The sequence below is a fragment of the Kogia breviceps genome, chromosome 4, assembly GCF_026419965.1.
Source record: "Kogia breviceps isolate mKogBre1 chromosome 4, mKogBre1 haplotype 1, whole genome shotgun sequence".
Classification (NCBI taxonomy): Eukaryota; Metazoa; Chordata; class Mammalia; order Artiodactyla; family Physeteridae; genus Kogia; species Kogia breviceps.
The window spans coordinates 28,968,839-28,982,333 of NC_081313.1; the positions used below are offsets into that span (position 1 = coordinate 28,968,839).

Sequence of the window (13,495 nt, forward strand, 5' to 3'; positions counted from 1 at the left end):
AATAAGTTGTGCTGGGAATACTGGACAGCTACATGTAAAAGAATGTAATTAGAACACTCCCTAACACCATACACAAAAATAAACTCAAAATGGATTAAAGACTGAAATGTAAGACTGGACCCTATAAAACTCTTAGAGGAAAACATAGGAAGAACACTCTATGACATAAATCACAGCAAGATCTTTTCTGACCCACCTCCTAGAGTAATGGAAATAAAAACAAAAATAAACAAATGGGACCTAATGAAACTTAAAAACTTTTGCACAGAGAAGGAAACTATAACCAAGAAAAAAAGACAACCCTCTGGATGGGAGAAAATATTTTCAAATGAAGCAACTGACAAAGGATTAATCTCCATAATATACAAGCAGCTCATGCAGCTCAATATCAAAAAACAAACAACCCAATCCAAAACTGGGCAGAAGGCCTACATAGACATTTCTCCAAAGAAGATATACTGATTTGCCAACAAACACATGAAAGGATCCTCAACATCACTAATCATTAGAGAAATGCAAATCAAAACTTCAATGAGGTATTACCTTACACTGGTCAGAATGCCCATCATCAAAAATTCTACAAACAATAAATGCTGGAGAGGGTATGGAGAAAAGGGAACTCTCTTGCACTGCTGGTGGGAATGTAAATTGATACAGCCACTATGGAGAACAGTATGGAGGTTCCTTAAAAAACTACAAATAGAACTACCATACAACCCAGCAATCCCACTACTGGGCATGTACCCTGAGAAAATGTAATTCAAAAAGAGTCATGTACCACAATATTCATTGCAGCTCTATTTACAATGACCAGGACATGGAAGCAACCTAAGTGTCCATCAACAAATGAACGGATAAAGAAGATGTAGCACATATATGCAATGGAGTATTACTCAGTCATAAAAAGAAACGAAATTGAGTTATTTGTAGTGAGTTGGAGGGACCTAGAGACTGTCATACAGAGTGAAGTAAGTCAGAAAGAGAAAAACAAATACTGTAAGCTAACACATATATATGGAATCTAAAAAAAAAAAAAAAAGGTTCTGAAGAACCTAGGGGCAGGACAGGAATAAAGACACAGACATAGAGAATGGACTTGAGGACAGGGGAGGGGGAAGGGTAAGCTGGGAAGAAGTGAGAGAGTGGCATGGACTTATATACACTACCAAATGTAAAACAGCTAGTGGGAAGCAGCCACATAGCACAGGGAGATCAGCTCGGTGCTTTGTGTCCACCTAGAGGGGTGGGATAGGGAGGGTGGGAGGAAGATGCAAGAGAGAGGAGATATGGGGATATATGTATATGTATAGCTGATTCACTTTGTTATATAGCAGAAACTAACACACCATTGTAAAGCAATTATACTCCAATAAAAATGTTTAAAAAAGAAAAAACAGAAGTAAATAGTATCACACTGAAAAAGAAAAAATAAAAGACACATGCACCCAATGTTCATTGCAGTACTATTTACAATAGCCAGGTCATGGAAGCAACCTACATGTCCATCAACAGACGAATGGGTAAAGAAGATGTGGTACATATATACAATGGAATATTACTCAGCCATAAAAAGGAACGAAACTGAGTCATTTGTAGAGATGTGGATGGACCTAGAGACTGTCATACAGAGGGAAGTAAGACAGAAAGAGAAAAACAAATATCGTATATTAATGCATATATGTGGAATCTATAAAAATGCTACAGATGAATCATTTTGCAAGGCAGAAATAGAGACACAGATGTAGAGAACAAACGTATGGACACCAAGGGGGAAAAGCGTGGTGGGGGCGGCGGTGGTGGGATGAATTGGGAGATTGGGATTGAAATATATACACTAATATGTATAAAATAGATAACTAATAAGAACCTGCTGTATAAAAAAATAAAATAAAATTCAAAAAATAAAAGGTGTTAATGGAAAGAAGTAAAGCTTAAGGAGTTTTCACTGAGTACTGGTTACCCATATGAAAATTAAATTTTCATTAAGATAGTCCTTACTGAAAACAATGGAAAATTTAAAATGCGTCATATATTGTCAAATATAGTATATAAGGAGTGCTTATATTCAGCACTCCTTTCCTTGTCAAATTCTGCCACTTGTCATGATTCTAAATCTCCTTTGGAAAAGGCAGTAATTAGACATAAAATACCATTTGTTGATTGTCACAAATATGCCATAAAAAAATGATCTTATATGTGGTAATCACACAAGATTATGCAAAATGTAATGAAACAACTTGTCATGTTTAGCATTTTTCTTGCCACCCAGCACAGATCTATACTTTAGAATTTTAGAAGCAGCTTAAGTAAGAGAGAGTCTGAATCACCAAGACATTCTTTCCACTGACTGCCCCAAGAATCATTCCCATGAGCATAGTCCCAGCATAGAAGGGATTTGGTGAGTATTTTCAGACTTAGGACAGTAGCCAATATTGGCATGGTACTAGGCTCTATGTATCAGCCCTCATACTAGCATTTCCACGTTCATACACTTCTTGCCCGTGGCTGGATGAGGAAGAAGACCCATCTAAGAGTAAGAAGAGTCAGATAGCTCTTTTCAAATTCCCCTCTTGTCAAATGACTGTAGTATGACCTTGGGCAAGTTATTTAATCTCTTTTTGTCACACCTTCCTCATCTGGAAACTGGGATATTTCATGGGATTGTTATGACCATTAGAGTAATTAATGTATGTAAAGTGCTTTAAAAGCATCTGGTGCATTGAATGTGCAATTTAAGTGTGATATAAGCCATTATCACTTAATTATATAATTACAGTAATATTACATTATTATATAATATATAACATTATACAGTATTGATACAAACTATGCTTATTATTATCCAAAGTGTGAGCTCGGTATCCTGAAGGTGCACATGCCCTAGTAGGCATCTGCAGCATTGCCCTAGAGCAATTTCAGAAAAAACAAACACAATACCTGGTGAAATTGAATCATGAGGTATGCGGCTCCCTGGGGACTGTAAACATCAAAAACAAAAACACTCATTTTGTGTACTGCAGTAAGCTCTGGGTAGGTACATCTTGTCCCAAACATCAAGTGCCAGCACATCAGGAAGACAGTCTTTCTCCAAGGGAAGCAATTTGGAGTCTGTTGAAACTAGAACACTTTTGCAGTGTTCCAAAGTCCCCACTTAAACCATAAGAACTCCTTTTCCTTGTAAGCCCATCAGTACTTTATGTAATGTCTATAGAGATTCAGTTCATAGCTATTTTGGCTTCTGCTGAGAGGCTATCAGGAGAGAACACCATCCAGCAAATTCTGTACCCTCACTCCTTCTTCAAGAGATGCATCATTTAGTTGTTCAAGGCCTATAACTTTGTTCTAAAAACCGACAAGGGTCCCTCCTTCAAACTCCTCTTAGAGACCCTTAGAATCAGTGACTGGTCTCAGAGACAGGGCACAAATTCAGGAAGTCTAGGCTGTACTGGCTAGGCTAGATCATCCAGCTATGTGGTTTTTACAGGAATTCAAGGAGGAAGTAGTTGTTGCTGCCTGTGTGGGTCAACTAAGGCAGTAGCACATGGGAAACTTTCGGATAGAACTTTCCAGGAAGCAAAACAGGGGTGGAGTATTCCAGGCACCGGGGAAAATGGAATCTACATTGAGATTTTGAAGTTGCATGACATATTTCTGTGATCTGAATCTAAGCAAGCGGAAGGAGTTTACCTGCTGAGAAAACCACAGGGCACCTGGGGGCCACACTCCTTTCTGCTCTGATCCGTAGATTTTGCCACCTGGTGAGCTATTCCTGTCAATAACATCAGTCCTTTCTTATCGTACCTTTCCTCAGAAATCTTTCTGTATTTCTTGATTTGTGTAAATGTCAGACTAACTTAATTACCTTTCAGATCAAAATAGGGGGCTTACTTACCTGCAGATATATAGTATCATAGTTTTAGAATTTTCTCAGAGATGCTAAGCCTAGGAAAACACACAGAGCTTTCTAGTTACTCCGTTCAGGGAACAAGCCAGGTACGCTTACCCCTGCCTCTTGGTTAGTTGAGGCTTTTGGGGGAGACAGTAGCCATCTGCTGTTCTCAGAAACAGTCTCATCATCCCTCAAAACCATCCGGAAAGGATGCCCTTCTTGTAGTAGGTTGGTCCTACCACTGCCAGAGAAGACAGAGCTGAGGCAGGAGGGGAGAGGCATCCAAAGCGAATCCTGTAGACACACTGCCCTGCATGTCCTGTGATTGTCTTTCACCTCGGGAAGGAAATGACAGCAAAAGGCTGTGCCCCTCTCCTGCCTGGAGAAATGGATTCTAGGGGGAAGGAGACCATAGCACCCTTTGCCCATAGGAGAACCTATAATATGAAGTGTGTAAACGTGGAGGGTAAGACTGCCTGCTAGCGACCGCCAGCTTCACCACATATGACTGTGACATCAGATAACTCAATTAACCTCTCTGTGCCCTAGGTTTTTGACCCATAAAATGGTGATGGATACTAGTAGTTGGTCTACTTTCTTAACTATAAAATAGGGATACTGGGTGATGATGATTAAATGATATAAAGCACTTGGCATACTAACCAAAATGCCTGCTAAGTAGTAAGCACTCACTAAGATTGTTCCAGGAATAATGAGCAAGTGTGGGGGGGAGGGGCAGGGATTAAGCAAAACTGTGGGTAGGCATTGGTGATTACCTAAAATAACCACATGGAGTTATTTTAAAGGCAGGGATTTTCCAGATGTTGTGAGTCGAGTCACCAAAAAGGAGAAACGTCCTCAGAAGCTTTACCGTAACCTCCCAAAGAGGAACAATCAATTTTTGAAAACTTGTCTTAAAAAATACCCTTGGCTTGTATATGACGAGATACTAGATCTTATGTTCTGTGGCCTGTGTCGTAAACATGGAGTGAAGTCGAAGGGAAATCAAGTGAGTTTTTTTTTATGGCACCAACAACTTCCGGACTGAATTTCTCAACGCGCACCATCTCAGTGAGGCTCACGCCAAGGCTTCCCTCATGGAAGCGACAAGTGGTTCCCCAGGGAGAGAACCACCACGGAGCTGATGGTGAGGGCCTTGAGCGAGGTAACCTTCAGGAGGGTGGAGAACTTGTTCCCATCCTGCCTCGCCATCGCCAAGACCGCACGGCCCCTCAGAGATTTTATCTGCATGTGCTCGTTGGATGACATGAAGGGTGATGATATTGGTCCGGTATTCAGAACGAACAAATCGGCCAGAACATTTACATAGCTTACTGCTGGAAGTAGAATGAAGAACTCTAAGAGAGAAATTAGGAAAAAAGTAAGTTTTTCTCCATCCTCAGTGATGGGATCACAGACAGTTCAATCGAGGAAGCTGACCTTGTGTACGAGCAGTGAGTGTGCGCGGGGAAAGTACACTGCCAAATCGTTGGGGTACAGACGGGGGGAAAGAAGGGACCTCTGGCAATAAAACATGCCACCGAGAAAACTCTGGAGAGAAATCTTCAACTTCGACTGTCAAACCAAGACTGGGCAAAGAAACTGGCTGGTTTTGCAAGTGATGGTGGCCCTGGCTCAGAGCGAGAAGACGGCAGCGGGGTGGCCCTGCTTTTCAGAGAAATCCAGCCACGTGCACTGACTGTGTATTGCTCTGCACATCATCTCGAGGTATCTTACAAAGCGGCGTTCCAGAGCATTCCCTGTACAACGATGTCAGAGACCTTCTCCGCAGCACTTAGCACTTCTAACACAATTCTCCTGTTCATAAGAGTACTCTGGTACTTTCAAAGGCCTTCACCTTCGACCTGTGATACCTTCTTAAGTAGGAGGCCAGAGGTGGCTTCAAGGATTACAGGCCTCCCTCCAGAACCTTCTCAAACGATATCAATTGTCCAGCAGCTGCATTCGGTAAGTAATTTTGAAATACTGTACTATTTTAGTTTTTTCAGAATAAAAGAATACTTTTACTGAGTCATTTGAAATAATAATTTTGCGAAAGATAAACCACTGTTTTTTCCTAGTCCAAGTTACAGACAAGGGAAGGCAGAAGCGACACCGATCATCAGAAAGCCAAAGACCTTCTAGAGTCCCTCCTGCAGGCAGACATTGTTAAATTTGTCCACTTCTTGCTGGATGTCATTAATGTCCTCAGCATTCTGTTCCACGTCAATCAGAACAGAAACTCTTCAATTGCTGATATATTTGCCACCCTAGAGTCAACACTGGAAATGCTCAGAATATATCAGACAAGGTGAGGAGCCCGGGATGATCTGAGAGTCTATCCAACCAGACAGATGGACTTGGGAAACCATTTGCTAGGTGCTTTTGCACATAATTGTCTACTTGGAGTATTTCCGCCCCCCAGACCAGGGCCAAAAGAACGCCCAGTGGATTCAGTCACACACTTTCAGGGTAACTGCCTCCTCGCAGGAAAGCAAAACATTTCTGACGTGAGAAACATGGTTTTAACACATCAAGAGGATGCAAGGCTGTTTCAGAGCTGTCAACCAAGATGTGGTGAAGGCAGCCACGATTGGGAGATTTAAACTGTGGCCAGCAAAAATAAATCAAGGTAACGTATGAACTCCGGCTCTGAATCTGTTGTTCTTTGATTGTCTATATACATGTCTTTAAGATATGTGACTCTTGTTGGGCGTATTGATTGCAGAATTTGGAGAAAAAGAGGTGTCCATCCGGGTTGCACATTATGAACCAGTATTGGAAGCTGCCAAGGTGAAAAGTGATGAAGTAGACACAGAAAGGAGCATATTGAAATTAGAGATTTATGCTAGGTGAGCATAAGTAACCTAGTTGATACTTATAAATATTGGAGTAAAACTTAGGAGTCTCAATCTTTTACATTTTTCATTTTTCCTCCTAGATTTCAGAACATCCACAAATTGACCTGGGATTTTGTGAATTCTGTTTATTAACACAAGTATCCGAACATCCTAACGCTCGTGGACCTAGTGCTGAGCCTCCTTGCAAGTTCAGCTGAAGCAGAACGTGGCTTTAGTCAGATGAAGGGCACTAAACCACAAATGCATGCCAAGGTCACGACTGATAGCATGACAGATCTCCTGATAATTCAGTTGAATTCTCCAGACATTTATAACTTTGACCCTAGGAAAGCCATTCGTTTATGGAATACAAGAACACCATCTTCAACTGGTGACACAAGACCTATCTCGGATTGTTCGTCAAACTCAGAAAAGCTTGACAAAAGTGATTAGTAATGTGACAAATGTTGACCTCATCATTGATCATAGCAAAAAGAACTATTTTCAAAAACCTGAAAGTTAAAAGTAAAAGTCACCAGTCTTCATATCAAACACAAAAGACACTTGGCATCATCCAGACCTACAGAGCAAAAATCGAAAGATTGGTTTTCCTGACTTTCTAATTCTAGTTCTATATTCACACATTCGTTCACATTCTTTGGGTGAAGTATATACTTCTAAGCAATGGTATTATTTTGATGTCATCTTTCTGAGAGTTACTGCTAAGGGTAACTAGACTATAATTATGATCTGAGTTCCTTTAGGCCTGGCTTACAATTAACTGTTTTTCCTGGATAATTCTAAATGACGGTTGCATTAGGAAACTAACTTAGGGCCAAATGGAAAGAGAATTTTTTTTGATCCGTAAATAAATTTGTAACCTTATCTGTTTCCACTACTGCATTATATGTGAAGGCCATATTATTATATGCCTTGGTCATTTAAGTAACAAGGCCAAACATCAAAATAGTTTTCACATTTCACACTAGAGTTCCCAGATAAACAATTCCTATGTGAACTGAAAGTATTTTCTTACACTTTGCTTGCGCCATAACTGTTAGAGACAGTGGAAATATTTTATGTATCTACCAGAATTTTTAAATACTTTGAGCCTCTTCATGGTTTCAGTTGAGTTTATTTGTGGTTTCATCTTGAGAAACATGAATGATTAATTTCTAACTTGCCTGTAAACCAATATAGTATCATGTAAAGATCATTTTACCAAAAGTTCCACTACCCGGGAAAGTTATTCTCATCTCTATAAAATTGGATACTCAGGTTTGATCAAAAAGTTTAGAGAATTTATTTCTGAACAACCTGCTGGATGGCCAGTCTTATCAAAGAAAGAAAGATTCTTCTCTTTCTACCCAGAAAATTGCCTTCCAGATCTGAACCTTGTGCATGTTATTTGAACCACTGAAATTTTAAAAGGATTACTACAGTTTCCTAAAGGTTAGAGGAAATGATAAAGTTCATGTTGGACTTTAGAAATGCTAAAATCTTAGATATAGGAAGAAAAATTTGAGATTCTACATCGATGTTTCACTCTTTTTATTCCTAAACAAAGAAGAATAGCTATACACTCTGGACCTGAAAGATACCCGAATACATGTAGGAATGTCTCCTGGTTCTAAAAGGTACCGAGACTATGGAAGACGTTTTTTAAGGAAATACATTTATTTTGCTTTCCTATTTCTTTTTTTTTTTTTTTTTTTTTTTTTTTTTTTTTTTTTTTTTTTTTTTTTTTGCGGTATGCGGGCCTCTCACTGTTGTGGCCTCTCCCGTTGCGGAGCACAGGCTCCGGACGCACAGGCTCAGCGGCCATGGCTCACGGGCTTAGTTGCTCCGCGGCATGTGGGATCTTCCCGGACCAGGGCACGAACCCGTGTCTCCTGCATCGGCAGGCGGATTCTCAACCACTGCGCCACCAGGGAAGCCCCCTATTTCTTTTTTAATGCATGTGCATGCAATTTGAAATGAGCGACAGACTAAACAAACATCTCAAGGTAAAGTAGTTTAGTGTTTAAGAGCAAAAGGCTTTAAAAGGTTATTTATCTTTTATAAAATATATCACAGTGTTTGAGCCAATTAGATGACTAAATTGGCACTTCCAATCTAGTGATTTAATAATTCAAATATCCTGACATTTACCAAAACAAATATATTCTGATCTAAAAAAGCAAAATGAGGATAAATGTGTTACCTTGATCACAGTGGTGGTGTGCATGTGTTTGAAACACCTTTATCCCACATTTACCAAAACATTTTACTCTAGTGCCCTGCTGAAAAATAGGAACCCTTGCAGTAGTTTTTAAAATTCAACCTATTCTGAGTACAAAGTCAAAGAAGACCCCAAACAAAAATATAAAGCCTCAGTATCTTACTCAGTCTGAACAATTTATTACTCACCAAAAAAATACGTGCTGACTTAGCTGAGAAATAACCATAGGAGAAAATCAGGAAATTATTATTTTTATGTTTCCAAAGTGTCTTCTGTTTCTCTAAAGGCTAAAGTTTTAAAGAGAATGAATAAAGTGATTATATCCATTATTTGTTTTATTTTAGTGAAAGAAACAAATCACATATTAAAACGGAAAAATATTTCTCGTTGTATTTTAGGCACAATAGGAAACAAAGCATTTGCTGACATTCTGCTGGATTTGGTAACCCTGAACCTTGGAACAAACAACTTTCCTAGTAGTTGGATGAACCTCACTCAACCTGAAGTAAGCTTCTATTTTGTTTGGGTTTCAAGCTTTGAGAATTCTTCTTCTTTAGGCAATAAGTCAAGAGTTTTCAAATAACCAGTACCTGCACAGTATCCGACATTTAGTAGCAGACAATAAACCTAGATGAACAAATGAATGAACTTCAAGTTAAGACACGTAGTATGTTCATGCTCAGTATTTCAAAATAAGTGAGGATGCTGACAGTCAATGAAACATTACAGAGACCATGAGGCTCAGCCAGTGAGTTTGTATTTATTACTACCAGATGGAGTGATCCTAACTAGTAATAGTAGATGATTCTGGCAGTGCTTGCTTTTCCTTGTATTCTGTCCCTTAAGAAAACAAAGTGGTTAAAGAGTATTTCCCTGCAAGCTGCAGAGCCCTCCCACACTAGTAATTATCATCTTTATTCCTTCTCTGTTGAAAAGGTACAAAGTGTACTATAGTCACAAGTGTTAATTCCTTGTGTAACAATAAGCAAAACCCACAAATGTCAAGGAAGCAAAAATCAAAAACACTCTCTAAGTTCTGTCTGGTGTGGATTGCTTGGTAGAACCTGAGGGAACAAAAGTGAGAACTGACCCTATTGGCCAAGCTAAACTCTTACTTCCTTCATGGGAATCTCTTACTAAGAAACACGAGCAGGTAGAGTGTCACAAGGGAGCCATACAAACATTCCAATGGCATTTCCTGTTTTCTTCTAGTTGCAGGAGTTGACGTCCTTACTGGTAACAAACTCGGAGTTCGTGGACTGGCGGAAATTCTTGTTAGTAGTTGCGCTGCCTTGGCCCATTCCTCTGGAGGAGGAGCTCTTGGAGACCCTGCAGAGGTTCCAGGCTGTGGATGAGGAGCACCTGGGCACAGTCACTTTCGAGCAGTATATGCAGGTCACTACCAGCCCCTGGTGGCACTAATCCTACCAGAGTACTTCTGACCTAAGAAACTCCCTGATCTCACAACTCCAGGTCTCATAGCTCATGTCTAGGCACCTAGAGGCAGCACAGGCATTGTCCAAGTCCCAGGTAGAAGTCTGGCTCCCACCCCCAGGGAAGGGTCTGAAAAAGTCAGAACTGCTTGGAGAGCTAAGGGTTCTGAAAGAAATCACAGAATACATCATTGTCCTCCTACCAAGTGGTTCTTAACCTTGGCTGTACGTTAGAATCGCCTGCAAAGCTTTTAATCAGCCCAATGCCCAATACCAAATACTCTGGGAGTAACAACAGCAGTTACAATAAGCACAGGGAAAGGGGCAGGGTTTGTTTTTTTTTTTCTTTTGGTCACAAGCATGGTGAATGATGAGATGGTTTTTGACAAGTTGAGTTTGAAATGTCTGTGGGAAATGCAGACAGAAATGTCCCATCTGATATGGCAGATGCAGAAGCCAGTCACTATTGTGTAGGCAGTTGTTGGAGTTATGAATGGACCAGATCACCCGAGGGATCTGTAAAGTGATGGATAATCCAGTAACATGGTACCTGGCCATTGGACTTGTAGATAGGATGTAACTATTGACCTTCACCAGAGCAATTTTGGGAGAGTACAGAGTCTAGATGGCAGAGGACTGATGGAATAAATAGGTCTTTAGGAAGTGAAGGTAAGACAGTCGATTCATTTTTGAGAAGCTTGAGTAAGGTGGGAGGAAGAATGACATGCCATAACTAAGAAGGGCCTGAATGACTTATTTTGTGTCTACTAATTGAATTCATCCTAATGGTCACCACTTCACATTGCTGGTAGACACGAAAGGTGGAAACATTTATAAGGTGCTGATTTTGAAACAGGGTGATAATCTCTAGGTGCCTGTAGCTCGTGTATATTTCACCATTGAAAGATCACATCTCTTCCTGCTTCTCTTTTCTTCCTTGGTTAATGGAAGATGTGCTCATAGACAGCCCTGATGTTCCCACGCTCAGACAGTTGAGCCAGAGGAAATAGCACTTCCACATCGAAGAGGTTCTTCAAGCCTGATCAAGAAAGGAGCACAGCTGATTGGGCTGTAATTTATATACTTCCCAAGTAGAGCACTTTGTGAATTCTTTCACTGTCCTGGACCTGGGCTTACAACTTATAGAGATGTTTGGTGCAAAAACATAAACAGCAGGGCAAAACTTACTCTATTTTCTTGTTGGCTCAAGATTTTAAAAAGTGGGCGCTCGTGAATGTACCAACCTTCCCTCTTTACAGTATGCGCCAATGAACACAGATTGTCCATTTAAACATCTTTTTGCACAAACGTGAGACGAGCTTAGGCGTTGGTAATTTGTACCACAGTGCTGAGCAAAACCAGAAAGCTCCCTCACCAAAAGTGTGAATTTCTTAGAGAAAGTTGGCTGCTGCATGAAACAGAAACTCAGAAATACCTACCAGAACACTGCCTGGGTTTTGGGAGCAGTTGATTTCTGAGCTCTGCCTTCCCAGCTTACCCACCCAACGCCCACTCCTCAGGAGGCTCAGGACAAGGAGGCCATTTGGAGAAGCCCGCTTGACCCCCCCACATGACTCACACATCTCCAGCGCTCTCCACATCACACACACAGAGTTCTTTCATGGGACTATCAAAACAGCTTCTAGGGCAAAATTTTATGATTTGTTGAAAATGCCACCTTCGAATACAGTAGTCAAATAGTACAGCTACATTGCTGAAATGAAGTTCTCTGGGGGATAAATAAATAAATACATAAGCTCCCTACCCTGCTTTTTATTTTGTCTTTTTTCTTTTCTTTTGACTAACTGCAAGTTCACCATAACTGTCACTTAAGACTGTGCTGATTTCCCCAGCTTCTAAAATGGAATAAGATACAGCGTTTGTGAAACTGCTGGGGCTGCATACCTGGGCTAAGCCACGCGAGCATAAAAGTGCACCTGCCTTTGCTCCAGCCCTACTGCAGCTGTCACACTCTTGCGTCTGTCACGTATGGATGTTTAGTCACACTCATGCAGAATGCTTTGATGGTGAGCTCTCTCGACTCATCTTCTGTCAGTGAGAACGCAGGTTATCAGAGGCTTAATGAGTCAGATGTTCTAGGATCCAAACAGCACAGCACTTGTTCTCTAAGGAAAAGTAAACTAACCTAAAATTCTTTGACCATATTTTAGCAAGGGAGTACAGAGGACATTTCCACATTTCAAGGATAAATCACCTGATCATCCAGGGGGGCAAGATGTGGTTGACTGAACCTAGCTTGATCAATTTAAACCCAACCCTACAGTTCACGTTTAACATTTCACACTGCTAACGTTTTGATGGATGACTTTTTAAAAAATATAAGTTGTTCTCTGATTCGGTTCTTTCTTCTTTCTCATGTGCCCCTCTTGTATGTGAAACACTTTGAAACAGTTTCCTAATCTTTAAAATATCTATTTTTTAAAAAAAAACATGACTGAATTCTTGGTTTTAAGAATAAGGGAAAATTCCTGTGTGTTGAAACATTGGATATGGAATTGATGGTTGAGAAATCAGGGATGAATAGGAATCCTTCTTTTAATATTTCCTCTTTATCACTGGTTTTCAGCAATTTGATTATTGTGTTCCTCGGTGTGCTTTTCTTTATATTTATTTTGCTTGTGTTTCACTGAGCTTCTTGCACCTGTGGGTTTGCAGTTTTTGTCAAATTTGGAAAATTTCCAGAAATTTTTTTCCAAATATTTTTTCTGTTCTCCTCTCCCCCATTCTCAAAATCCAGTCACATGTTTGTCCCCCAGGATGCTGATCTTGGATTCTTTCTTCTTTCCAATTTTTTTTCTCTCTGACTTTATTTTCTATTCATTTCTACTTCTCCATCTTCTAGTTCACTGATCATTTCCTTTGCAGAGTCAAATCTATTATTAATACAATCCAGTGTATTTTTATTTGAAATATATTTTTTATCTCTTTAAGTTGGGTCTTTTTTATATCCTTCATTTCTCTCTTCATTATATGCATTTTTCTCTGTCTCCTTGAATAAATGAAATATATTTAGAACAGCTAAATGAATATCCTTGTCTGTTCATTCTATCATCTGTGCATTTCAGTGTTTGTTTCTATTGATTGGTGTTTC

At 40.0% G+C, this 13,495-nt stretch overlaps 1 protein-coding gene across 1 annotated transcript in view; it reads left to right on the top strand.

Moving 5' to 3' along the window:
• LOC131754466 (sperm flagellar protein 2) overlaps positions 1–13,495 on the top strand; it is a 93,327-nt gene that overhangs the window by 48,437 nt on the left and 31,395 nt on the right. The window contains exons 13-14 of the mRNA XM_067033293.1: positions 9,349–9,455; positions 10,163–10,345. Coding sequence (XP_066889394.1) covers positions 9,349–9,455; positions 10,163–10,345 — 290 coding nt within the window. The remainder of the gene's footprint in view (positions 1–9,348; positions 9,456–10,162; positions 10,346–13,495) is intronic.